The sequence below is a fragment of the Pristiophorus japonicus genome, chromosome 14, assembly GCF_044704955.1.
Source record: "Pristiophorus japonicus isolate sPriJap1 chromosome 14, sPriJap1.hap1, whole genome shotgun sequence".
NCBI lineage: Eukaryota > Metazoa > Chordata > Chondrichthyes > Pristiophoridae > Pristiophorus > Pristiophorus japonicus.
This window is the reverse complement of record NC_091990.1, coordinates 133,675,237-133,701,652: the sequence shown is the minus strand read 5'-3', so window position 1 is coordinate 133,701,652 and position 26,416 is coordinate 133,675,237. Positions and strand designations below refer to the sequence as shown.

The following is a 26,416-nucleotide window of genomic DNA, read 5'->3' as shown; positions in this document are numbered from 1 at the left end:
ACAAATGTAAACAGGTGTCAGAAGTACAGAAGTATGACATTATAGCCATTATTGAAACATGGCTGAAAGAGGGGCAGGAGTGACGGGCATTTCTGCGGCCATAGACGTGACTCCTGAATGGTTTTGTGCCTCCCTGGTGCCAGGGTCAAGGATGTCACAGAGCGGACGCAAGGCATCCTGGGGTGGGGGGGGGTGGTGGGGAGGGTAAATAGCTAGAGGTCGTGGTCCATATCGGGACCAATGACATAGGTAAAAGAAGGGATGAGGTCCTACAGGAAGAATTCAGGGAGCTAGGAAGAAAGGGTCGGACCTCAAAGGTAGCAATCTCCGGGTTACTACCGGTGCCATGTGCTAATGAGTATAAGAATAGAAGGATAGAGAGGATGAACACATGCCTGGAAGGTTGGTGCAGGCAGGAGGGAGGGCTTTAAATTCTTGAGGCATTGGGACTGCTTCTGGAGGAGACCTGTACAGCGCCGGGACCAATACCCTCGGGGGGAGTTTGCTAGTGCTGTTGGGGAGAGTTTAAACTAGCTTGGCAGGGGGATGGGAACCTTAGAACAAATTCAAAAGGGAAGGAAGTAAAGATGAAATTGGAAAGCAAGAATGTAGAAAGTGAATCTGTAAGACAGAGGGAAACAGGGTTTTTTAGTATGTAGTAAGCAAGGAGCTCTTCCTGTGCTGAATGGTATATACTTTTATGCAAGGAATTTAGCGAATAAGATGGATGAGCTAAGAGCACAGACAGACACTTGGGAGTATGACATTATAGTCATTACAGAAACATGGCTGAAAGAGGGGCAGGTTTGGCAGATCGATATTCCTGGCTACAGGATTTTTAGACAAGATAGAGAGGGGGGTTAAAAGGGGGGTGGGGGGGGGGTTGGTGGTTGCAGTACTGATTGAAGAAAATACTACAGAGGTGAGGAGCGATGATATGTTAGAGGGATCATCAAATGAAGCCATATGGGTCAAATTGAAAAATAAAAAAGGGACAATCACACTGCTGGGCGTGTATTATAGACCACCAAACAGTGGAAAGGAGATAGAGGAGCAAATAGGTAGGCAAATTGCTGTGAAGTCCAAAAACCATAGGGTAGTAATAGTAGGGGATTTTAACTACCCAAATATTGATTGGGACAAATTTAGTGTGAAGGGGGCAGGGTTGACAGGCGTTTCTGCGGCCGTAGACGTGACTCCCGAATGGTTTTGTGCCTCCCTGGTGCCAGGGTCAAGGATGTCACAGAGCGGACGCAGGGCATCCTGGAGGTGGGAATGGGGGGGGAATTCTTGAAATGCATTCGAGAACTTTTTTAGTCAGTATGCAGCAAGCCCAAAATGAGCGGTCTTGGATTTAGTTTTGGGGAATGAAGCTGGGCAGGTTGAAGGGGTATTAGTGGGAGAGCACTTGGGTGCCAGTGACCATAATTCAGTCAGATTCAAGTTGGTTATGGATAAGAATAAGAATAGGCCTGGAATATATGTTCCGAATTAGGGAAAAGCTAATTTTGCTACGTTAAGGAGTGATTTGGCCATAGTGGACTGGAAACAGCTACTTGTGGGTAAATCCGTGTCGGAACAGTGAGATGCATTTAAGGAGGAGATCCGGAAGGCTCAGGCCAAACATGTGCCCTTAAAGAAAAAGGCTGGGAAAAATAATTCTGGAGCCCCCTGGATGTCTAGGGTCTTACAGGGGAGGATTAAGAAAAAAAGGGATGGTTATTTCATATATCAACGGATAAATACTGTAGAATCTTTAGAGGAATATAGAAAGTTAAGAGGCAAAATTAAAAAGGATATTAGGAATACTAAGAGAGAGCATGAGAAATCTTTGGCCAGTAAAATTAAGGGAAACCCTAAGATGTTCTATAAATATAAGAGGGTAAAGAAAGAAAGGGTAAGGCCTATTAGAGACCATGAGGGTAATCTTTGTGTGGAGGCAGAAGATGTTGGTAAGGTTCTTAACAAATACTTTGCATCTGTTTTCACAAAGGAAAGGGGCAATGCAGATACTGCTATCGAGGAGGAGTGTGATATTCTGGATGAAATAAATATAGTGAGAGAAGAAGTATTAAGGGGTTTAGCAGCTTTGAAAGTAGATAGGTCCCCAGGCCCGGATGAAATGCATCCCAAGCTGCTGAGCAAAGTAAAAGAGGAAATAGCAGAGGCCTTGACCATCATTTTCCAGTCCTCTTTGGCTCTGAGTATGGTGCCGGAGGATTGGAGGACTGCTAATGTGGTACCCTTGTTTAAAAAGGGAGAAAGGGATAGGCCGAGTAATTACAGGCCTGTCAGCCTAACCTCAGTGGTTGGAAAATTATTGAAAAAAATCCAGAAAGACAGGATAAATCTGCATTTGGAAAGGCAAGGATTAATTAGGGACAGACAGCACTGATTTGTTAAGGGAAGATCATGTCTGACTAACCTGATTGAATTTTTTGAGGAGGTAACCAAGAGGGTCAATGAGGGTAGTGCGTACGATGTAGTATATATGGACTTTAGCAAAGCTTTTGATAAGGTCCCACATGGTAGACTGGTCACGAAGGTTAAAGCCCATGGGATACAGGGCAAAGTGTCAAGTTGGATCCAAAATTGGCTTGGAGGTAGGAAGCAAAGGGTAATGATTGATGGATGTATTTGTGACTGGAAGGATGTTTTCAGTGGGGTTCTGCAGGGCTCAGTACTGGCACCCTTGCTTTTTGTGGTATATATCAACAATTTAGATTTGAATACAGGGAGTATGATTAAGAAGTTTGCAGACGGCATTAAAATTGGCTGTGTGGTTGATAATGAAGAGGAAAGTCATGGGCTGCAGGAGGATATCAATCTACTGGTCAGTTGGACAGAGCAGTGGCAAATGGAATTTTATTCAGAGAAGTGTGAGGTGATGCACTTTGGGAGGACTAATAAGGAAGCAGTAGGCCACTTAATAGTGTAGATGAACAAAGGGACCTTGGAGTGCTTGTCCACAGATCCCTGAAAGTAGCAGGCCAGGTGGAAAAGGTGGTTAAGAAGGTATACGGAATGCTTGCCTTTATTGGCCGAGGCATAGAATATAAGAGCAGCGAGTTATGCTTAAATTGTAAAATACTTTGGTTAGGCCACAGCTGGAGTATTGCGTGCAGTTCTGGTCGCCGTATTATAGGAAGGACGTGATTGCACTAGAGAGGATGCAGAGGAGATTTACAAGGATGCTGCCTGGAATGGAAAATCTTAGTTATGAGGACAGATTGGATAGGCTGGGTTTGTTCTCATTGGAACAAAGGAGGTTGAGAGGAGACCTCATTGAGGTGTACAAAATATTGAGGGGCCTGGACACAGTGGATAGTAAGGGTCTATTTCCATTGGTGAAGGGGTCGATTACGAGTGGGCATAGTTTTAAGATGGTTGGTGGAAGGTTTAGAGGGGATTTGAGGGGGGGGGGGCTTCTTTACACAGAGGGTTGTGGGGATCTGGAACTCGCTGCCTGGAAGAGTGGTGGATGCAGAAATCCTCACCACTTTTAAGAGATGGTTGGATGGGCATTTGAAGTGCAGTAACCTGCAGGGTTATGGACCTAGAGCTGGTAATTGGGATTAGACTGGATGACCTTTTGTTGGATGGTGCAGACATAATGGTAAGTACTGCAGGGAATAGAATACGGCCAGGGTGATCTCCTGCAGTAGTTTCGATCACCTGGATGGGTTGGAGAGGAATTTTCCCAGATTTTTTCTCCCTAAATTGGCCTGGGTTTTTATCTGTTTTTTGCCTCTCCCAGGAGATCACATGGCTCAGGTTGGGGTGGAGTGTAGAATGTTTTAATATAAGGGGTGTCGCAGTTGTGGTGAGGCGGATTGTTTGGGCTGGGTGCTCTTTGCCTTTCCGTCATTGTTCATAGGTTTATATGTAACCTTTAGGGCTGCTGACCAAGGGCCGTGTGGCTCTTTGTCGGCCGGCACAGACACGATGGACCGGAATAGCCTCCTTCTGCGCTGTAAATTTCGATGTTTCTTCTATGTTTCTATGTAGTCTCATTGCAAATTCTAGGGTATGCGAGACTCCTGCTAATGGCAAGAAAAACAACATTGTCTGGCTTCAACAAATAACATGGGAGCGTGAGATGACAAAATCCAATTGGTCCCGAATTGCTGTTCAGAAAATATCTCTGCCAATTAAAGTAATTTTTTCTGGAGTTTTGGAAAGAACACCCATGAAGGACAGTGCAGTTAAAGCAGCAATTACTCTTGCATTGCTCTCATCGGTTTAATGGTCTTTTGCTGTAAATAGCTCAGATTACAGAAAAGTGAAAGAAATAAAACACTACATTGGCAATGCAGTGAACTCTGGTGTGTTTAATCTTCTGCGATGGAGTGTTTGAGTGCAAGTGATCATTCCCAATGCAGATACGGACACAAGGAGACTAAATCAAATAAGTGAAAGCTAAAGACCTGAGGAACCATTTTAAAGCCTGCCTGCCAGGCAGACATTGGGCGGACGGGCAGTTAAAATGACTGCAGCTACAGACCCATTCCGATCCTGCTGCATTTTTGAGGGTTAAAATTTTGATCAGGTGAGAGGGATATCCACCAGAAGGCAATGGGGCCTTTCTTTAAATATGCAGGTTGGACTCTGATGATGTAACTGGGTCCGACTCCAATTTTAACCTGAGGCCTGCGTGGGAAATCCATCGTGGCTTCTCCACCAGCCAATCTGGTGGCAATAGGAGCCAGGACAGAAGAGGCTTCGAAAGTTGGCTTAATTTATTTTTTTGGTTTCCTTGTGGGCCAGGAAGAGCAAGAGTGCTCCTCCATGTGGGCCTCACCTGCCTTGGGCTTCTCTTCTCCTCACAGGCTGCGATGCCCTTCTGACCTCCATCCCAACAACTTACCTGAGTGGTAGTGACCATTCCCTCAGGACCCCAGTGGCAGCCTCCTACGAGACAAAACCCGGCACCCAGCTAGCTAGCGCTTCTTGGCAGGTTCGAATAGGAGATTAAGCCCAGAAGTTAAAACCGCCCTGACCACACGCTGCGGAGGGCAGGATGGTTTGCTGTCTGCCTCGGCATCCGGATGCACGACTCCCGTCGGGAGTTAAAATTAGGTCTCCTGTCCCTGACAGTGTGGTACGATCTTTAGTCTGTTTCAACGTTGTAGGATTGAGTTTGATCTCCATTCTACAACTGAAATGTTAAAAATAGTTCCGCTCTTAACTCAACATCAACACAATTGTTTGATTTCTCTAATTGACTTGCTGTAAATGGGCCATTGAGGTAAAACGTGTTCTTCTTGAAAGGAATAATATATCACTACCAAAATGATACAAGTTATCATCATCATAGGCGGTCCCTCGAATGACGATGACTTGCTTCCACAAGAGTTCACAGATGTTTCAATGAAGGACCCGATGTTCCAGTCCTGAACTCCAACTGAGAGGGTGGAAGATGCCTGTGCGTGGATTTTTTTAACGTGTGGTGACCGTTGCACATCAGCCACCACACGGACTCGACAGAGCTAGACCTTTATCCACTGGCAAAGGTTAACCAGGACGACTGGAGACCTGCTCTGCTGCACAGACCTAGTGCGCACACATCGTAGTGTGGGCTGGCCCGTGCTGCCCCTGGGCCCTCGGCTCTTCTGGGCCCCGTACCCTCATTCGCCGCACCTCCGCCACGATTTCTCGCCGCTCCTCCGCCACAAACATTCGCTGCACCTCTGCCACGATCTCCCGTCGCACCTTGAATGCAATACTCTGATGTAGATCCTGAGCCTTTGTTTTTCCGCTGTGGGGTTCTGGCCGAAATCGCTCAGCCCGGCACTCTGCTTCAGTAGTGATACAGCGAAGCACAGATACAATGCTGGGGTTACTGTGTAAACCGATCAGTGGGTCCAATCCTGGGAGTCAGTGTATAAACCCATCAGTGGGTACAATCCCCAGGGTTACTGTGTATAAATCCATCAGTGGATACAATTCCCAGAGTTACTGTGTATAAACCCATCAGTGGGTACAATCCCCAGGGTTACTGTGTATAAACCCATCAGTGGGTATGGTTATATGCGTGATCTTGTATTTACTCTGTACAGCCACCAGAGGGCTCATCCCCTGGAGTCCCAAGGGATCCCATAATCTCTTGGGAACACAGGTATTTAAGGAGGCTTCACAGGTTGGAGAGGCACTCTGGAGACCTGCAATAAAAGACTAAGGTCACACTTTACTTTGAGCTCACAGTGTTCAGTCTGACTCTTTCTCCATACACAACTGGCGATGAGATACAGATAGCGAACCCAAAGATACAGAGAACAATGCGCATCTTGGAGAAATTCTCGGAAGGAGATGATTGGGAAACTTTTGTGGAGCAACTCGACCAATACTTCGTGGTCAACGAGCTAGATGGGGAAGAGAGCGCTGCCAAACGAAGACCGACGTATGGCCTCTTGAAGAATCTGCTCATGCCAGCAAAACCAATAGAGAAATCATACGACGATTTGTGCACACTGGTCCGAGAGCATTTGAACCCGAAGGAAAGTGTTCTGATGGCGAGGTATCGGTTCTACACCTACAAAAGGTCTGAAGGCCAGGAAGTGGCAAGTTATATCGCCGAGCTAAGACGCCTTGCAAGACATTGCGAATTTGAAGGACATTTGGAGCACATGCTCAGAGACTTTTTCATACTTCGCATTGGCCACGAAACCATACTTTGCAAACTTTTGACTGTAGAGACCCCAACCTTGAATAAGGCCATAGCGATAGCCCAGGCGTTCATTGCCACCAGTGACAATACAAAGCAAATCTCTCAGCACACAAGTGCTGCTACAAGTACTGTGAACAAAGTGATGTTGTTTTCAAATCGTAATGTACAGGGCAGGTCACACATACCTGCAGCTGCATGTCCACAGATGACTCAGAATCCACCATCTAGGGTGATGAATGCTAGGCCATTAACACCATTAACACCTTGTTGGCGCTGCAGTGGTGATCATCATTTCCAGTCATGTCGATTCAAAGAGTATATTTGCAAGAGCTGTGGAACAATGGGACACCTCCAACGAGTGTGCAGGCAAGCTGCAAAGCCTGTTAAACCGGGAAAGCACTATGTTGTAGAGAAGGACAGATCCATGAAGGATCAGGACGAACCAGAGCCTCACATCGAGGCAGAGGTACATGGGGTGACACATTCACCAGGAATTATCCCCAGATAATGCTGAATGTTGAACTAAATGGAACTGGACACAGGTGCGAGCCAGTCCATCATGGGCAAAAAGACTTTCGAAAGGTTGTGGTGCAACAAGGCCTCAAGGCCAGTCTTAACTCTAGTTCGCACGAAAGTAAGAACTTACACGAAAGAACTGATTTCTGTAATCGCCAGTGCTACCGTAAAGGTCTCTTACGATGGAGCGGTGCACAATCTACCACTCTGGGTGGTACCGGGCGATGGTCCCACGCTGCTCGGCAGCAGCTGGCTGGAAAAGGTACGCTGGAACTGGGACGACGTCCGAGCGCTATCGCCTGCTGACGACACTTCGTGTGCCTAGGTCTTAAACAAATTTCCTTCCCTGTTCGAACCAGGCATCGGGGAAATTCCAAGGAGCAAAAGTGCAGATCCACCTAATTCCGGGGACACGACCCATCCATCACAAGGCTAGAGCAGTACTGCACATGATGAGAGAAAGGGTAGAGATCGAGCTAGACCGGCTGCAACGAGAGGGCATCATTTCACCGATCGAGTTCAGCGAGTGGGCCAGGCCTATTGCCCCAGTACTCAAGGGAGACGGCACTGTCAGAATCTGTGGCAATTACAAAGTAACTATCAATCGTTTCTCCCTGCAGGACCAATACCCACTACCAAAGGCTGACGACCTCTTTGCAACGCTGGCGGGAGGAAAGATGTTCACGAAGCTGGATCTGACTTCAGCCTACATGACACAGGAACTGGAGGAATCATCGAAGGCCCTCACCTGCATCAACACGCACAAAGGACTTTTTGTTTATAACAGATGCCCATTTGGAATCCAGTCAGCGGCGGCGATATTCCAGAGAAAAATGGAAAGTTTACTGAAGTCGGTCCCACACACCATGGTCTTCCAGGATGACATCTTGGTCACAGGTCGGAACACAGTTGGGCACCTGCAGAACCTGGAGGAGGTTCTTAGTCGACTCAACCACGAGGGACTCAGGTTAAAATGCTCAAAGTGCGTTTTCCTGGCGTCTGAAATGGAATTCCTGGGAAGGAGGATTGCGGCGGACGGTATCAGGCCCACCAAGACGGAGGCAATTGAGAATGCACCGAGGCCACAGAACGTGACGGAGCTGCGGTCGTTCCTGGGACTCTTGAACTACTTTGGTAACTTCTTACCAGGTATCAGCACACGGCTAGAACCACTACATGTCTTACTATGAAAAGGGGGCGAATGGGTTTGGGGCAAAAGCCAAGAAAATGCCTTTGTAAAAGCGAAAAAATTGTTATGCTCAAGCAAATTGCTCGTGTTGTACGATCCATGTAAGCGTTTGGTACTAGCAAGTGATGCGTCGTCCTATGGCGTCGGGTGTGTACTGCAACAAGCTAATGATTTTGGGAAACTGCAACCAGTTGCTTATAAATCCAGGAGTCTGTCTAAGGCTGAGAGAGCCTACAGCACGATTGAAAAAGAAACGTAAGCGTGTGTCTATGGGGTAAAGAAAATGCATCAATACCTGTTTGGGCTAAAATTCGAATTGGAAACTGACCATAAGCCACATATCCCTGTTTCCAGAGAGTAAAGGGATAAACACCAACGCATCGGCCCGCAGCCAGAGATGGGCGCTCACGTTGTCCGCATACAACTACGCCATCCACCACAGGCCAGGCACAGAAAACTGCGGCGATGCTCTCAGTAGGCTGCTATTGCCCACCACGAGGGTGGAAATGCAGCAGCCCGCAGATCTAGCCATGGTTATAGAAGCATTCGAGAGTGAGCAATCACCCATCACTGCCCGGCAGATCAAAACCGAGACAAGCCAGGACCCCTTATTATCTCAGTCAAAAGCTGTGTGTTTCACAAGAGCTGGTCCGGTGTCCCATTGGAAATGCAGGAAGAGATAAAGCCATTCCAGCGGCACAAAGATGAAATGTCTATCCAGGCAGACTGCCTTCTGTGGGGCAAACGAGTAGTGGTCCCCAAGAAGGGCAGAGACACCTTCATCAATGACCTCCACAGTACCCACCCAGGCATCGTAATGACGAAAGCGATAGCCAGATCCCACGTGTGGTGGCCCGGTATCGATGCGGACTTAGAGTCCTGCGTTCACAGATGTAATACATGCTCGCAGTTAAGTAGTGCACCCAGGGAGGCGGCGCTAAATTTATGGTCTTGGCCCTTCAAAACGTGGTCGAGGGTATACGTCGACTATGCAGGCCCGTTCTTGGGTAAAATGTTCCTTGTGGTTGTAGATGCGTACTGCAGGTGGATTGAATGTGAGATAATGTCAGCTAGCACGTCCGCCTCCACTACTGAAAGCCTGCAGGTCATGTTTGCCACACATGGCTTACCCAATGTCCTGGTGAGCGACAACGGGCCATATTTTACCAGTGCTGAGTTCAAAGAATTCGTGACACATAACGGGACCAAACATGTCACATCTGCCCCGTTTAAACCAGCGTCTAATGGTCAGGCAGAGAGAGCAGTGCAAACCATCAAGCAAGGCTTGAAGAGGGTAACTGAAGGCTCATTGCAGACTCACCTATCCCGAGTCCTGCTTAGCTATCGCACGTGACCCCACTCACTCACTGGGATCTCACCTGCTGAACTGCTCATGAAAAGAGCACTTAAGACAAGGCTCTCGTTAGTTCACCCTGATCTACAAGAACAGGTAGAGAGCAGGCAGCTTCAACAAAGTGCATACGATGATAGCGCAAATGTGTCACACGAGATTGAAATCAATGATCCTGTATTTGTACTAAATTATGGACAAGGTCCCAAGTTGCTTCCCGGCACTGTCGTGGCCAAGGAGGGGAGCAGGGTGTTTCGGGTCAAACTTTCAAATGGATTCATTCACCAGAAACACTTAGGCCAAATCAAACTCAGATTCACGGACTATCCTGAGCAACCCACCTTGGACCCTACCTTTTTTGATCCCCCAACAAACACACCAGTGGCAACCGGCACCACGGTTGACCACGAAGCAGAACCCATCATCCACATCAGCCCTGTAGGGCGCAACACACCAGGCAGCCCAGCAAGGCCAGCTGCACAGCAGCCCAGCGAGGGCCCAACAAATGATTCAACAACACCAGCTTTCACACCGAGACGATCAACCAGGGCAAGAAGGGCCCCAGATCGACTCATATTGTAAATAGTTACACGATTGACTTTGGGGGGGTGGGGGGGGGGTGGGGGGAGTGTTTTTATATATGTGGACTTGTATTTACTCTGTACAGCCACCAGAGGGCTCAACCCCTGGAGTCCCAAGGGATCCCATAATCCCTTGGGACACAGGTATTTAAGGAGGCTTCACAGGTTGGGGAAGCACTCTGGAGACCTGCAATAAAAGACTAAGGTCAAACTTTACTTTGAACTCAAAGTGTTCATGCTGACGCTTTCTCCATACACAACAGATACAATCCCCGGGGTTACAGTGTATAATCCCATCAGTGGGTACAATCCCCGGGGTCAGTGTATAAACCCATCAGTGGGTACAATCCCCGGGATCAGTGTATAAACCCATCAGTGGGTACAATCCCCGGGGTCAGTGTATAAACCCATCAGTGGGTACAATCGCCAGGGTTACTGTGTATAAACCCATCAGTGGATACAATTCCCGGGGTCAATGTATAAACCCATCAGTGGGTACAATCCCCGGGGTCAGTGTATAAACCCATCAGTGGGTACAAAACCCGGGGTTAGTGTATAAACCCATCAGTGGGTACAATCCCCAGGGTCAGTGTATAAACCCATCAGTGGATACAATTCCCAGGGTCAATGTATAAACCCATCAGTGGGTACAATCCCCAGGGTCAGTGTATAAACCCATCAGTGGATACAATTCCCGGGGTCAATGTATAAACCCATCAGTGGGTACAATCCCCGGGGTCAGTGTATAAACCCATCAGTGGGTACAATTCCCGGGGTCAGTGTATAAACCCATCAGTGGGTACAATTCCCGGGGTTAGTGTATAAACCCATCAGTGGGTACAATTCCCGGGGTCAGTGTATAAACCCATCAGTGGGTACAATTCCCGGGGTCAGTGTATAAACCCATCAGTGGGTACAATTCCCGGGGTCAGTCTATAAACCCATCAGTGGGTACAATCCCCGGGGTCAGTGTATAATCCCATCAGTGGGTACAATCCCCGGGGTCAGTGTATAAACCCATCAGTGGGTACAATCCCCGGGGTCAGTGTATAATCCCATCAGTGGGTACAATCCCCGGGGACAGTGTATAAACCCATCAGTGAGTACAATCCCCGGGGTCAATGTATAAACCCATCAGTGGGTACAATCCCCAGGGTCAGTGTATAAACCCATCAGTGGGTACAATTCCCGGGGTCAGTGTATAAACCCATCAGTGGGTACAATTCCCGGGGTCAATGTATAAACCCATCAGTGGGTACAATCCCCGGGGTCAATGTATAAACCCATCAGTGGGTACAATCCCCGGGGTTACTGTGTATAAACCCATCAGTGGGTACAATCCCTGGGGTCAGTGTATAAACCCATCAGTGGGTACAATCCCCGGGGTTACAGTGTATAAACCCATCAGTGGGTACAATCCCCGGGGTCAGTGTATAAACCCATCAGTGGGTACAATCCCCGGGGTCAGTGTATAAACCCGTCAGTGGGTACAATCCCCGGGGACAGTGTATAAACCCATCAGTGGGTACAATCCCCGGGGACAGTGTATAAACCCATCAGTGGGTACAATCCCCGGGGTCAGTGTATAAACCCATCAGTGGGTACAATCCCCGGGGACAGTGTATAAACCCGTCAGTGGGTACAATCCCCGGGGACAGTGTATAAACCCATCAGTGCTACAAGTTAAGATACAAACAGGATAACGAAGAACGGTTAACGTAGACTGGTTTGATTTGGGCTTCTCCTGGCACAGTAAAAAGATGGTTTGCATATGAACCAAAAAATATACCCTTTGCAGGAGCCATGAACAGAATAGTGTGTAATTACCCTTTATTGTGGTAAAATGCACTGGAATCTGCATGTAATGGTCTCCTATCTACTCCAAAAGGCAATAAATACTGTCAGAACATTACATTCAGTCTAAAACTAATAAATAAAAAAGTCAAACATAAAAGTAAGGCAGTTACACAGAACCAGAAAGACAATGTGAGAAACTAATAGCACAATACTTAACTTATGAAATAAATAAACTGATTCTATACAAGAATACTTCTAGTTTTCTTCAGTAGCTTTTGACAGAATCTCCAGTAGATGCTGGATGGGTGATTGACGTCCCATGGATCTCCTGTTAGTCTCCATTATGACTGAGGCAGTGTGACGCAGGTAATTGGGAACCAGAAGGCTGCTCCTCCACTATATTTATGTCTTTATTTTGATCTTAAGGCAAGCTCATTTGCAGGCAAGATCAAATTCTTCTCAACGGCGAGGCAATTAATATAAAAACAATTCTAATATTGAGCAGATGACCAGTAGTCAACTGGGCATCTGATAATTCATTTGTTTTCAATACTTCTCTTAGAACAAGGTTCACTTGATGGTTCAGGAATTTTGAAAAAAATATTTTGCTCCCTCCCCAGTCTCTGGACTCACATGTATCAACATTTGAAAGAAGGATTGTTCAACCACCAATCACACTTTGACGTAATCCATTTAAGAGTACAGGCAGTGGTCCTAACGACAAAGTCTGGCTGTATTTCACTGAAACGGTGGCTCTTTCTGGAAATTCTTGTTTATTATCCACTCCAGTGACACAAAGAAACTCTGTTCTCGCTACACCTAGCTGGTGCCAATTTTTAAATCACAATTATCTCATCTATCCAAAGTCATGTTAAATATGCACAGTCATTTTCGTTATTTGATGCAAAACAAAAATCTTTGCTTGGTTTTCAGCTCATGCACAATCGATAATTGCTTATCATCATAACAAAAACAGATGATCTGCTCATTATCACATTGCTGTTTGTGGGAGTTTGCTGAGCGCAAGTTGGCTGCCGCGTTTCCCACATTACAACAGTGACTACACTCCAAAAAGTGCTTCATTGGCTGTAAAGCGCTTTGAGATGTCAGATTGTTGTGAAAGGCGCTATATAAATGCAAGTCTTTCTTTATATGAATTTCATTTTGCTTCGATTGATAAAAGCTATTTTCCAACTTTTCTTGCCCAATTTGGGCATCTCCTCGCAGGCACGATTCTCCAGGCAACCTTCTCCATGTTTCCACAACTCTGTTTGAGTGAATTTCTAGGAGATGCGCGAGTGTGACCCAGAATGCAGAATGCAAGAGCAGGAACCAATTTGTAAAGTCAGATTTTTTTTTTCGAGGAGCTATGGATTGGGCTGTGGCTAAAGTGTTGGATACATTGGGATTCCAACTTCTCTCTCCATCATAATCTTTCTCTATTTTATCATTATTGTCATTATGCTTCTGAACTTTACTTCTTTGTTCCTTTTAAGCTTCAAATACACTCAGCCACATGCTTTTCCTCCACCATGCATCTGCAGTGTCCTTCACTATCGGCTATTCTAACTAATTTGTGAGTCCCAATGCCAAGAGTAAATTGGAGCGCCCACCAAAATTGGCATAAAAATCGCATCCTATGGCTTTTTGTCATGCAATCTAATTACGCCTAAATGAATTCCCGTATATTTTCTGCAGCTTTTCTTAATAAACTAATATAATGGAGTGACCAGCTTTGTATTCTTTGCTTTCCAGCTGGGCTGATCTCCAGTCCTAGGAGTGACCCTAATTAAATATTGAGACAAGCTGTGAGCAGCCTTTAGTAAATTTGTACATCAGGAAGAGCACTCCTGCTTCTCCTGGCTCCACAGTTATGTAACTTTTATAAAGTTTTCTGGATTATTTTGGAATGGCCTGCGGCGGTCCCTTTAAGGACCAACGGTTAGGCCACACATAACCTGCAACAACTGGGTTTCTTTTTATGTGCGTTATTTTTGTTTATTCCTGTGCTAATAAACTCTTGTAAATGCTTCAATTACAGTCAGCTTTCCAGTGAAGTAGCAGACAATATTCAGTTATTGGCTGTGCAGCGCTTTGAGACGTTCTGAGATCGTGAAAGGCGCTATATAAATACAACTCTCTTTCTTCCTTTTTAAGTTTATGTTTCACAAAAACATACTTTAAAAAGATAAAATAATTCCAAACATTCTTTTAAAAAACTTGTTCAAAACATTTTTCATAAAAAGGCAAACAAAAATGAACAGAAGCCTGTATGAAAAGTGAACTGTAAAACTAAACAAAAAGAGGCGAAACAAAAAATCTTCAGAGCCTTTAAGAGCCTCATGAAGCTTCTCTCCGACCCGATCTAAATGGGAGAAGCCAGCATAAACAGATAGAAAATGGTGCTAGGCTGCATTTAAATACATTGGAACATTTGAATGAAGCTACCGCTCATTTTCAGTATGTGTATGTTAGGCCAGCCAGAAAGGCTCTCTGGAAAAATCACATCCAGTACTAAAGTGGCACGGATCAAGTCAATGAATTTTTGTCTGATCTTCTGGTTCTCTTGTGATGTTCCTGCAGCTTCAGACAGGAAAGAGTTCAAGTTTTTAATTTAGCCTACTTGGTGTTTTGCAGTATAGTCTTCCACTCTAATTTGTTCATTGCCGGGACTTCAAAACTGTGGAGCTCCTAACCAATCTCATACTTTCTTTTCTTCTAAGAGCGATAGGCTTGTACAACTCAAGCTTCACCTGATTGATCGCATGTTTTCACCATCTGCTCAATTCTGATGGTGTCGTTGGCCTTTCACGTAGCTGACATAATAATAAAAATAATAATGCTTCAAAGCAAAGAGGGAATCTTCCAATTAAGCAGATCAAAGTATTTGCATTATATCTGTTTCCATTAATCATAACTAAATTGAAAATTAGTCATGGTAGGCATTGTAAAATATGTAGCAAAATATAGGGTGCGAGCAGACTAAAAAATAGCTCTACATTCATTATCCACTGTCAAGCATAACCCGACTGAATGTCTTGCAATTTAAAAAAAAATAATCTCTAAGAAATCAATTAATTGATATATTTTAAATCGAGATTTAGATCAATCTTTCAAAATGAATGTAGCTCCATAGGGTTTTCTTTTTAAACATTAAGAAATAATCAGAAAGCTCTCTGCATTTTTAAGGTATCTCTTCAGTGTTTAACACCAAGCATCATCAAATGCACATCGCAGTGTGTAACAGAATTCATCCCCAGGCCATGATTAATGCCGGCTATAAATAAAAGCTTCCTGATCAAAGGACAACCCTGTGTAATTAATGTCAAAAGCAAAGAAGCAGAGATCGTGACCCACATTAAATAATGATGAAAGAAAAATGGCTATTTTAAAATGTCAAATCATATGTTCTTGTGGTGTATAAGAAGTTTAATATAATTAGGTTCACCATGGTTCCAAATGCGAATGGAAACATCAACACAGTTTTTCTATAGCTTAATCTTAACAATGGCAACAATAAGAAAATGGAAATGTTGGACAGATATTTTTCTTTCTTTGCAAGATTACAAGCTCAAACTCAAAGCAAATTACTAATCCATTTTTAGGATTTTGAGATCTTCCAAGTTTGGAAAACGATGCTTTGTTTGAAGTTTCAAAAAATATTCCTGCAGCAAATTTTCAAAGTTCCAGGGAATATTGATAAATTGAACCCCAATATTACATTTGACACAATCATCAACTCTAAAAGGAGGCACAGATTGTTTTTTATTCGTTCATGGGATGTGGGCTTTGCTGGCAAGGCCAGCATTTATTGCCCATCCCTAATTGCCCTTGAGAAGGTGGTGGTGAGCCCCCTTCTTGAACTGCTGCAGCCTGTGTGGTGAAGGTACTTCCACAGTGCTGTTAGGGAGGGAGTTCCAGGATTTTGACTCAGTGACGATGAAGGAATGGCGATTACTTCCATCACTCTCCTGACTTGTGCCTTGCAGATGGTGGAAAGGCTTTGGGGAGTCAGGAAGTGAGACACTCACTACAGAATATCCAGCTTCTGACCTGCTCTTGTTGCCACAGTATTTTTGTGGCTGGTCCAGTTAAGTTTCTGGTCAATGGTGACCCCCAGGATGTTGATGGTGGGTGATTCAACGACGGTAATGCCACTGCATGTCAAGAGACAGTGGTTAGACTCTCGCTTGTTGGAGATAGTCAATGCCTGGCAGTTGTGTGGCATGAATGTTACTTGCCACTTATCAGCCCAAGCCTGAATGTTGTCCAGGTTTTGCTTCTTACGGGCATGGAATGATTAATTATCTGAGGAGTTACGAATGGCACTGAACACTGTGCAGTCATCAACGAACATCCCCACTTCTGACCTTATGATGGAGCGAAGGTCATTGATGAAGCAGCTGAAGATGGTTGGGCCTAGTACACTGCCCTGAGGAACTCCTGCAGCAATGTCCTGGGGCTGTGATGATTGACCTCCAACCACCGCAACCATCTTCTTTTGTGTGAGGTATGACTCCAGCCAGTGGAGAGTTTTTCCCCCGATTCCTATTGACTTCAGATTTTACTGGGGCTCCTTGATGCCGCACTTGGTCAAATGCTGCCTTGATGTCAAGGGCCTTCACTCTCAGCTCACCTCTGGAATTCAGCTCTTTTGTCCATGTTTGGGCCAAGGCTGTAATGAAGTCTGGAGCCGTGTGGACCTGGCGGAACCCAAACTGAGCATCGGTAAGCAGGTTATTGGTGAGCAAATGCCACTTGATAGCACTGTCGATAATACCTTCCATCACTTTGCTGATGATTGAGAGTAGACTGATGGGGTGGTAATTGGCCGGATTGGAGTTGTCTTGTTTTTTGTAGACAGGCCATACCTGGGCAGTTTTCCACATTGTCGGGTAGATGCCAGTGTTGTAGCTGTACTGGAACAGCTTGGCTAGAGGCGCGGCTAGTTTTGGAGCACAAGTCTTCAGCACGACAGCTGGGTTGTCGTCGGGGCCCAAAGCCCTCTGTGTGCTCAGCTGTTTCTTGATATCACATGGAGTGAATCGAATTGACTGAAGACTGGCTTCTGTGATGGTGGGGAGCTCAGGATGGATCATTTACTCGGCATTTTTGGCTGAAGATGGTTGCAAATGCTTCAGCCTTGTCTTTTGCATTCATATGCTGGGCTCTTCCATCATTGATGATGGGGATATTCGTGGAGCCTCCTCCTCCCGTTAGTTGTTTAATGATCCACCACCATTCACGACTGGATGTGGCAGGACTGCAAAGCTTTGATCTGATTCGTTGATTGTGGAATCGCTTAGCCTTGCCTATAGTATGTTGCCACATGCATATAGTCCTGCATTGCAGCTTTTCAAGGTTGGAACCTCATTTTTAGGTTCACCTGGTGCTGCTCCTGGCATGGTCTTCTACACTCCTCATTGAACCAGGTTTGGTCCCCTGGTTTGATGGTAATGATAGCATGAGGAATATGCCGGGCCATGAGGTTACAGATTGCGGTGGAATACAATTCTGCTGCTGCTGATGGCCCACAGCGCCTCATGGATGCCCAGTTTTGAGCTGCTAGAAATGTTCTGAATCTATCCCATTTAGCACAGTTGTAGTGCCACATAACACGATGGAGGGTGTCCTCAGTGTGAAGACGGGACTTCGTCTCCACAATGACTGTGCGGTGGTCACTGTTACCAATGCTGTTATGGACAGATGCATCTGTGACAGGTAGACTGGTGAGGACGAGGTCAAGTAGGTATTTCCCTCGTGTTGGTTCTCTCACCACCTACCGCAGGCCCAGTCTGACAGTTATGTCCTTCAGTACTCGGCCAGTAGTGGTGCTACTGAGCCAATCTTGGTGATGGACATTGAATTTCCCCACGTAGAATACATTCTGTGCTCTTGCTACTCTCGGTGCTTCTTCCAAGTGGTATTCAACATGGAAGAGTACTGATTGATCAGCTGAAGGAGGGCGGTAGGTGATAATCAGCAGGAGGTTTCCTTGCCCATGCTTGACATGAAGCCATGAGACTTCATGGGATCCAGAATCAATGTTAAGGGCTCCCAGGGCCACTGCCTCCTGACTGTACACCACTGTGCCACCACCCCTGGTGGGTCTCCAATAGGACAGGCCATACCCAGGAATGGTGATGGAGAAGTACAGGACATTGGCTGAAAGGTATGGGACCCCAAAATTGTTGGCCTTACCGCCTACTGCCACCGACATTCCTCTTGAAGTTGCGCCCAGTGCCACTTTCCATTTGGTGTGGAGCGGGCAAGAGGGGAGAACTGCCGGGAACTGCCCGCTGACGTCAGCGGACGGCTGAGTGGTGCAACTGATCCCCTGCCCGCTGAGATGCCATATTGATGCGGGCGGGAGTCGGTGCCAGAACGGTGAAGGGCCGCTGGCTGGAAGCTGTTCTATCCCCGATGGTGAGTATGAAGAGCTGAAAAAAAAAAGGTTAGTAAACATATAAAAATGTTTTTCTTTACAGCAACTTACCTGGATGGGGTCCCTGAAGGTTTTTTTTTAATGATTTTCCTTTTCAGGACTTCGACCCTCCGTGGGCACGACTCCATCCTTGGTGGCACTTGGATGGCATGTGCTTTTGTCGCCAAGATTGGGAGCTCCCGCCCACTGCCACCTAGATTGGCGGCCTAAGTCCCTCTTTTGCTGCCCTCCGCCCTTTCAAGGACCTTTTTGATGAAAACTCCGTCCAAAGTACCATCAAGTGCCTCGGCAGCCATCGGCGGTCCTTTGAGCGCCACTTGGGCGGGCGGGGGCCTTCACCAATTTCGACCCTGTGATTCTGTGAGTATGACTATGTCAGGCTGTTGCTTGACTAGTCTGTGGGACAGCTCTACCAATTTTGGCACAATCTCCAGACATTGTTGAGGAGGACTTTGCAAGGTCGACTGGGCTGGGTGTGCCACTGTCGTGTCCGTAGCTGGTGCTGAGGTCGATGCCACGTGGTCCGTCTGGTTTTATTCTTATTGTTTCTTGAAGTGTTTTTTTTTTACAACAGAGTGGTTTGCTAGGCCATTTCAGAGGACAGTTAAGAGTCAACCACATTGCTGTGGGTCTGGAGTCACATATAAGCCAGACCAGGTAAGGGCGGCAGATTTCCTTCCCTAAAGGATATAAGTGAGCCAGATGGGTTTTTACGACAATCCGATAGTTTCATGGTCACCATTACTGACACCAGCTATTTATTCCAGATGTTTATTTAATTAACTGAATGTAAATTCCACAGCTTCAATGAAAGAAGGCGGAAGGTGAACAGGCAGTTTAGATTTAGCTGCATTTTACAAAGGGTGGTGAATATATGAAACAGACAATGGAGTGTCTGTTAGTGTTGGCAAAATCATGGGGGAACTGGATAGCTATCTGGCAGAGAAAAGGGACTGAGGGGCATGAGAGATAGAGTCGTGCATGATATTTTTTTAAACAGTGAAACACGTAAGATGGATTGCAATTTCCTCTTCTATGTAGCAGGTCCAAAAGAGATTCCAAAATTCTAACGACTTCTCAGCATCATGATTGCTCACAAGAAATCTAAATTTTGATAGCGCCCTTGATTAATTTGATATTTGAGGACTCCCAAGGCCACTCCCTCCCGACTGTATACCACTGTGCAGCCAACCCTTCTGGGTCTGTCCTGAGTATTGAGCAGTGGGAACCGATGTATGGCAAATGGTGCTGAGACTGGACAATACCAGATAATGCTACAGAGCAGATTATGCCAACAGATACATTAAGAGGAATTCAAAAAAAGGAATCAAGTATTTATAACGTTAAAACTTTTGAAGCATTTTTAATGTTCATGGAATGCAAAAGCCGAGGGGGACTGTCTTTCAACATAATGGACTGCCAATGCTAAACGTGTTAAAGAAGTTCTTCTCATCTTTATTTTATACTTTGATTTTCCACATTCTTGTTTGATAGTTGCAATTGCAACATTAAAGCAACTTGGGCGCAGGTGCCCTAAAGTTTAATTCGTGACTTCGCATTTTTGGCTGTGGACCTTCCCTGACTCAGTCCAAGGTCCATAAATGCCAGCAACATGAAAACATGAAACTTGAGAACTAAGCCTAACCTTTATGATAGGCTGTTACAGCAGCATGGGACACAGTTTCAGAGTCCATGAAAATAAAGTATGATACCAGTCCTCTGCAAAGAATCTGGCAGGGGTACTGAATGGCACAACCGATACACAGCTCATCATTGTTGATCTGAGTAGAATATTACAAAGGCCGGGAGTAGGAATGGGAGAGTGGCGAGGCAAGTGTCAAACCACCCGAGCTCAGTCGCCCAAGGCCTGGGCGATTTTAACTCCTGATCTGCATGTTGCTGGTCAGCTGGCCACCCAAATTGGGCAGGAAGCAGCAGCCGGCCAACGGGGGGGGGGCACCAAAGGAACAGTTGTCGGCAACAAGGTAAGTCGCGGGGAGGGGGTTTTGAGAGGGTCCCACGGAATGGAAGGAGGGGAGTCCAGGGGTGGACCAAACTTTCCTTGTGGGGCCCATGAAGCACTTTGCTCCCACTGTCTTCATCTAGTGGGAAGCTCACAAAGCTTGCTCACTCAGGCCAATTAAAATTGCAGTCAGGTTGTGAAAAATGCATTAGACTCCGATGTACATATTTAAAAGAATACCCCTCTGGCTTCAGGGTATCATTGTCACTTACTCAGAAGAGTAAAGTAAAATAGAAGACAGCGTGATCATGTGCAGGATGTTGGCGGGTAAGTTATCCAGGCGTATTTAACTGCCCACCCGCCGCTAGGGTTAAAATCGCCCCTTGGGCGTTTTAGCTAAATAAGAATTTGTTGTGAATTTGATATTCATTAACGAAGGGGAAGTATTGGAACTAGTTCTTACACACAGTGGTAATATCAAGCACTCCCAGCCCAACTGTACCATGGGTAAACACAGGGTATAATATCCTACAATATGGGGCATAATTTGTGGCCCCTATGGGTGCCTATGAAGTGCGCACGCACCCATAGAGGCTGTGCAAGTTCCGGGTTTAGGTAACGCAATGCGTGAAAATCTGTATGAATCCGAAAGAAATGGGCCTCCACAGGAGAAGAGTTGGGCTAACTTCTGCTCAGCGACTGCCCTTGGAATTCTTAGGCCTGGTAAAAGCAGGCCTTAACATAAAGAGTTTTAAAAAATAGGAAAATGTAATTTTTTTCACTCATTAATACATTAAAAACCCTGTCCTTTAACTGAGAGGGAGGGACGTTGTGACTCGTCAGCGTGATGACATCATCAGCGTGGTGCTGAAGACTTCGAGCATCGGCAACTCTGACCCGCCCCCCACTTCCGCCCCGCTAGTGGCGGCTACTCCGATGCGACCGCACTTCCGCCCCTCTCCCCACACCAACACCGCTCCAACCGGAAACATCACCCAAACAGCTGAATTTCTCCGGATTGTCCGCCCCAACACTTCAAGAGCAGGCGGTGCGACTCGTTTCGTGAGGTGGGCAATTTTGACCTCATAGTTATATTTTCCAAAAAATTTAATTTTTGTTTAAAATATTTAATTAAATGGCATTTTAATTAATTTTAAACATCCAATGTTTAAAAAAAATTATTTAATGTGTTTGTGTATTTTTAGTTCCGTACAAACGGAATCCCCATAAGCATGAATGGGAATTCCCTTCTTTTATTGGTTGGGCTGGCCCATGTGATCCCAAGGGCGCTAGCGAACCACATGTTCCCCCGGGATACATGGTCCTTTACCTGCGGGTACCCGGAGAGGCCCAGGTGCGCGAATCTACAAACCTCCCAGACCACCAGGTAAATTCATAGATTTTCTGCAGGTCAGAGGCATCCGCCTGCACAAAGCATCCGACCGTAAATTTTGAGCCAATGTGTCACCCTTAACCTCAGAAAAGAACTCCCTGTCCCAGTGGGACATTTCCATTGCTCACACTGGAGCCAAAACGTCAAATTATGTGTAATTGTGTGATGCGGTGCTGTGACTACTGGATTGCGACAGATCAAATTGATATTACTTTGCATATTTAACCGTCAGCAGTGAAATTAGACTGTCATCCCATGAGTACACCCTGCCCTAACCCAATGCACTATCCAGTACACCTATCAAATTATATTTCTTAACGATTAGTCATAACATCAATAAATTATTCCATGATCTCTGTGAATTCTCACTACCAATGATATTTTGTATCCATTTTAATTTAACAGAACATTTAAAACATAACAAAATGCTCTTACTGAATTACATTCAGATATTTAGGCAATTAGGAATGACATTTCTATTGTTGCAGAAGCATGATCTGAATTTGAATTTCTATCACTCATCATAAATTGAATCCTTGTAGCTGAATAAAACAAGGGTGATGCTACACTTTAACTGTCTCCATCACAGGCACTCTATAGATTCAGTGACAACGCTACAGTTCAAGTGGTTCCCTCAGAAATACTGGCAGGATGTTCTGCAGAGGTTACAGCATCCTGAAAGGCACAGCATGTTCTGACTGTGTTGCTGAAGATTACTGGAAGCCAAATAGATCCATCAACATCTGTACAAATGCCGATTGTCTGATATGGAGACACAGTGATAATGCTGTCACCTCTGGGTACTGAACTCACTGCTGCTTTGCAGCACAGCAGCACATCCTCAAAACAGAATAACTTTTAACAAATGTACTGCATAAAATCATCATTAATTCTAAGAGAAGTGGAAACAAATAGATTGAAATTACATTAAGCCAAAATACAAAATACTAATTCTCTATAATAGGTCTCTGTGCATCAAAAGCTCATTCAATATTTACCAGACTGAAGGAAAAAACTTAAATGACTTACCACCAACAGTGCAAAAAGGATGACACCACAGCTCCAAACATCTGCTTTCCGACCATCATACTTTTCTCCCTAAATTGAATACATTTTTCAGTTAGAAAACTTCAGTTTTGAACTATGTAGTGATTCAAATAAAACGCCATTGCAACACCATCTTCAAATCTTTTTACTCTCTTCTTAGGCAGTACCTCGGAGTCGAGGATGACTTGCTTCCACACTAAAAATGAGTTCTTGGGTGACAGAAGAGTCCAATGCACTGTTGACTCTCGGGATCTGCATCACTTTGGGAAATGCTGGACATCCTACCTTCTGGGGCAAGGTCACCAAAAGAAAAGTTTGGGGACTGGTAATTGTCCTTTGGTGGAGTACAATGCTGCATTTGGAAGCATGTTCAGGCGCTTTTTCATTGTGCAAGATTCACACAAGTGCAGCTAGTAAAATGGCAGTGAGTCATCGGGAATCCTGGAAATTTGAGTTCAGCTTGCAGCTGGCTGCACAATGGGAACCAGCTTTACTCGCGCTGGTTTCAGGTAATATAAAAGCAGCTAATAAAATTCGGCATGGTATTAAGCTAAATCATTTAGACCACAATAGAGATGCTTCGAGAGACCCAGTCACTCCGCAATACATACATCATATATTTGTGCATTTACCTATGTATAAGTAAGCAAAAATATTCCGCCCCACTACCGAATAGTGGAGGGCTAGAGAAAATTGCTGGAAGGTAGACAAGTGTATTTATTTCAATCCCTGCCAACTGGTGGGATCTGACAAATGTGTTCCCCATAGATCTGTACTGGGTCTTCAACTTTTCACCATATATATTAATGGATGAAGGAATAAATAGTTGTGTAGCCTAGTTTTCAGATGATACTAAATTCGGAGGTATAGTAAGTTGTGTAGATGGGAGCACGGCATTACAAAAGGGACACAGACAGACTTAATGGGATTCAATGTGGGGATCTGAGAAAGAGAAACGAGAATATTTTTTTAATGGACTCAGATTAAGCATTACAATTACAGGGCCTTGGGTAGTGCCTTACAGGTATTGTTATTTTTCCTCTCTACCGTCCGGGTTGAGAGTGGATAATCTATGCACCTAGATTAGGAGCTGTGGAGGATAAAGGGATTTAGGTGTCCATGAACATAAATCAATAAAAGCTAATGCACAGGTACAAAAAGGCCAATGGTATGTTGGCCTTTATCTCAAGAGGTTGGAATACAAAAGTGACGAAGTGATGCCATTGGCCTTGGAAAGTATAGAATGCAGATTCACCAGAATTATACCAGGGTTTAAAGGGTTACATTTTGAGGTATTCCCTTGAGCTTAGACAGTTGAGTGACAATCTAATCGAAGTGTTTAAAATGATAGATATTCAACAGGGTAGATACAGAGAGACTATTTCCTCTGGTTGGGGAGGGGGGAGGAGGGGGAGTGGGGCTCCAGAACAAAAGGGCATAATCTTAAAATTAGAACTAGGCCTTTTAGGAGTAAAATCAGGAAGTACTTTTCCACACAAAGGAAATCTGGAACTCTCTCCCCAAATGCTTGTGGCTGCTGAGGCAATTAAAATTTCAAAGATTGGGATTGATAGATTTCTGTTGTGAAGATATCAAGGGATAGGGAGAAAAGGTGGGTAAATGGAGCTGAGCTACAGATCAACCATGATCTAATAGAAAAGTGGTACAGGCTCAAGGGGCCAAAGTTACAACGGACGGCAGTATCTAGCTTGGCTGTTGACTCCTATATACCTTCTAAAGCTATGCTGATCCATTAAACAGGTATACTTAGTGTCCTTGATCAGGTCAACATCCCCAAGCATTGAAGCACTGACCACACTTGATCAGCTCCGCTGGGCAGGCGACATAGTTCGCACGCCAGACATGAGACTCCCAAAAGCAAGTGCTCTACTCGGAACTCCTTCACGACAAATGAGCCAAAGGTGGGCAGCGGAAACGTTACAAGGACACCCTCAAAGCCTCCCTGATAAAGTGCAACATCCCCACTGACACCTGGGAGTCCCTGGCCAAAGACCGCTCTAAGTGGAGAAAGTGCATCCAGGAGGGCACTGAGCTCCTCGAGTCTCGTCGCCGAGAGCATGCACAAATCAAGCGCAGGCTGCGGAAAAAGCGTGCGGCAAACCAATCCCACCCACTCTTCTCTCAACGACTATCTGTCCCACCTGTGACAGAGACTATGGTTCTCATATTGGACTGTTCAGCCACCTAAGAACTCATGTTAAGAGTGGAAGCAATTCCTCCTCGATTCCGAGGGACTGCCTATGATATGATGATGATCCTTACAAGGACAGTGATGGATGAACCACCAATAATTCACTATGATAAAACTCATATAGTGCAATGTTTAAATGATATGGCAAAACATATCGCACATTACTCTAATTCAATCTAAAATGGGTATAGAAGTTTAGTGGTTAACATAATAAACTGGCAACCCAGTGATTGTCAGTTCACAATCCGAGCATGGCAAGGAGTGAAACTGAATTCATTAAATCTGATGATTTGTCAGCTGGCACGAGGAAAACAGCCTCCAAAGCAACTGAATTGTCCTAAAAACCCAACTGATTCACTCATGCCCTTCAGGGATGGGAGCCTGCCATCCTTACCTGGTCTGGCCTACATGTGACTCCAGTCTCCAGCGATTCAGGACAATTAGGAATGGACAATAAATACTCATATCCCAGAACAACTTTTAAAAAGACCTCTGCAAGAGCTCATAATTATAAAAATCCTTGTCACCCTCAGCTTTCCATTTTTTCAACGGCCTGAAGGCTTTTAAAACCCACTGAATCACTGTTTCTTGATTTACTTTATCCTCTCGGCTATTTCTTTCAATTGGCTTCGGTTTCTCAAACTTACGGATTCTGACTTCAAGTTTCAGTCATTGCTTTGACTCAAACACCATTCACAATGTGATGTGAATTATTTATCCTTTATTGTTATATTTTTTTGTCTTTTTTTAATCTAAAGAAAAGGGAAAAAAATACATGTACTGACAATTCTAAATCCTCAGCATTCTGATACATAGGATTACATAGGATATACGGCACAGAAACAGTCCATTCGGCCCAACCTGTCCATGCCGATGATAATACTCGAGCCTCCTCCGGTCTTTCCTCATCTAAATCTATCAGCATAACCCTCTATTCCCTTCTCCCTCATACACTTATCATGAGGAGGGGAGATCAGGAGAATACATAATGGGATGGGATTAGCTTGGTGGGACCGAATATGGAAAGAAGGGTAAAGAATTTAAGCAACAACAACTTACAGTTATATAATGCACTAAACGTAGCAAAATGTCCCAAGGCGCTTAACAAGAAATCATCTAAATCTATCCACATAATCCTCTATTCCCTTTTCCCTCAATACATACAGTTTTTTCTATATTGTGGATTTCACACTACAAAAATCTGTATTGTTGCTTCTTTGTCTTACTGATACTGAATATAGTTAAAGTGCTCAGT

The 26,416-nt window shown here is 45.0% G+C and overlaps 1 protein-coding gene across 3 annotated transcripts in view; it reads right to left on the bottom strand.

Moving 5' to 3' along the window:
* brsk2b (BR serine/threonine kinase 2b) overlaps positions 1-26,416 on the bottom strand; it is a 927,534-nt gene that overhangs the window by 360,075 nt on the left and 541,043 nt on the right. For all 3 annotated transcript variants that reach the window (XM_070899634.1, XM_070899633.1, XM_070899635.1), the window contains one exon: positions 22,932-23,000. In XM_070899634.1, coding sequence (XP_070755735.1) covers positions 22,932-23,000 — 69 coding nt within the window. The remainder of the gene's footprint in view (positions 1-22,931; positions 23,001-26,416) is intronic.